At 53.6% G+C, this 1,165-nt stretch overlaps 1 protein-coding gene across 1 annotated transcript in view; it reads left to right on the forward strand.

Annotated features, from left to right (window-relative positions):
* The first annotated feature begins 682 nt into the window (after nucleotides 1-682).
* Nucleotides 683-1,165, forward strand: part of AIF1 (allograft inflammatory factor 1) — a 2,448-nt gene continuing 1,965 nt past the window's right edge. The window contains exon 1 of the mRNA XM_006772815.2: nucleotides 683-981. Within this exon, the coding sequence (XP_006772878.1) occupies nucleotides 957-981 (25 nt within the window). The 5' untranslated portion in view covers nucleotides 683-956. The remainder of the gene's footprint in view (nucleotides 982-1,165) is intronic.

Genomic DNA, 1,165 nt, shown 5'->3' on the forward strand with positions numbered 1-1,165 from the left:
ACTCTGACCACTGGGTACACTGGCTCTTGGATCTAAGGAGGTGCTAATCTAGCCTTTGCCTGAGGCTACCCAGCAGAAGCCAGCTGTAAAGCAATGAAAGTTGCCCTGGGGCCTTGAGGCAGCTGCAGTTTGTTAAGTTATTTTCAGATTACAAAGGGCGGGTCCTTTCATATGCAAAAGCCTCTGTGCAGGGCTTGGATGGGGCGGGGTCCCAGGGGATCAACAGGGCAGCCGAGCGAGTGAGCAGTATGGCTGCTCTCAGTCCTGCCTTCAGAGGTCCTGGCAATCACCGAGAGTGCCTCCAAGAGAAAGCTGTCCTCGAGTTCCGACCCGACCGATACCAGACAGTCCCACTTCTCCCGTATGAGTCTGGGTCCCCAGAGACTTGCCCAGAACTGGAACTCAGAGCCTGAGACTCCCTCCCGATTGAAAAAGACAACCGTGACCTCAGCCGCCAGCCCTCTGCATGCACCTCTGCACCTTTGTATTTACTTCTGCACCGCACCTCCTCTGAGTCTCGGTATGCTTTTCTCTTTCCTTCTAGTTGTAGAATTTCCACTCAGCCAGCCTTCCTGTGGTTCTGGATGATGTCCATTCCGTCTTTTAGTTGTATTCTTGAAGTGGTTGTGCGAGGCAGCAATCTCCGGTGTTTACCTATGCCGCCATCTTGGTTTTCTCAAGCTTCTACATTTTTATTGAAGAAATCTGTTAGGCCATGAATTTATTCTTCAACTTCATCAGACAGGAACCCATGAGAAGCAATCTATACCCTGAACCCCATGTTTCACTAGTGTCAGCACAAGCTGATGAGGAAGTGGGGCCTGGAACTAGAGGAGGAGGAAATGAGAGAAAGGGGAAGTTTCGGGGGGGGGGGGCAGCCTCCCAGGAGGCTGTGGGAGAGGAGAGCCATCAGAGACACAGCCAGCTTGTCTGTCTCCACCAGCATCTGCTGAGCCATGAACCAAGCCCGGGATTTACAGGGTAGGCAGGTGGGATAGGCAGAAGCCTCAAAAGTGAGCAGGAGAGCCCTGCTGGCATGGCTCAGTGGCTGAGCGTCGACTATGAACCAGGAGGTTACGGTTCGATTCCAGTCAGGGCACATGCCTGGGTTGGGGGCTTGATCCTCATTGAGGAGGGGAACGGGAAAGGGGAGGAGGGAAGGGGG

Source organism: Myotis davidii, unplaced genomic scaffold (genome assembly GCF_000327345.1).
Source record: "Myotis davidii unplaced genomic scaffold, ASM32734v1 scaffold1006, whole genome shotgun sequence".
NCBI classification, from domain to species: domain Eukaryota; kingdom Metazoa; phylum Chordata; class Mammalia; order Chiroptera; family Vespertilionidae; genus Myotis; species Myotis davidii.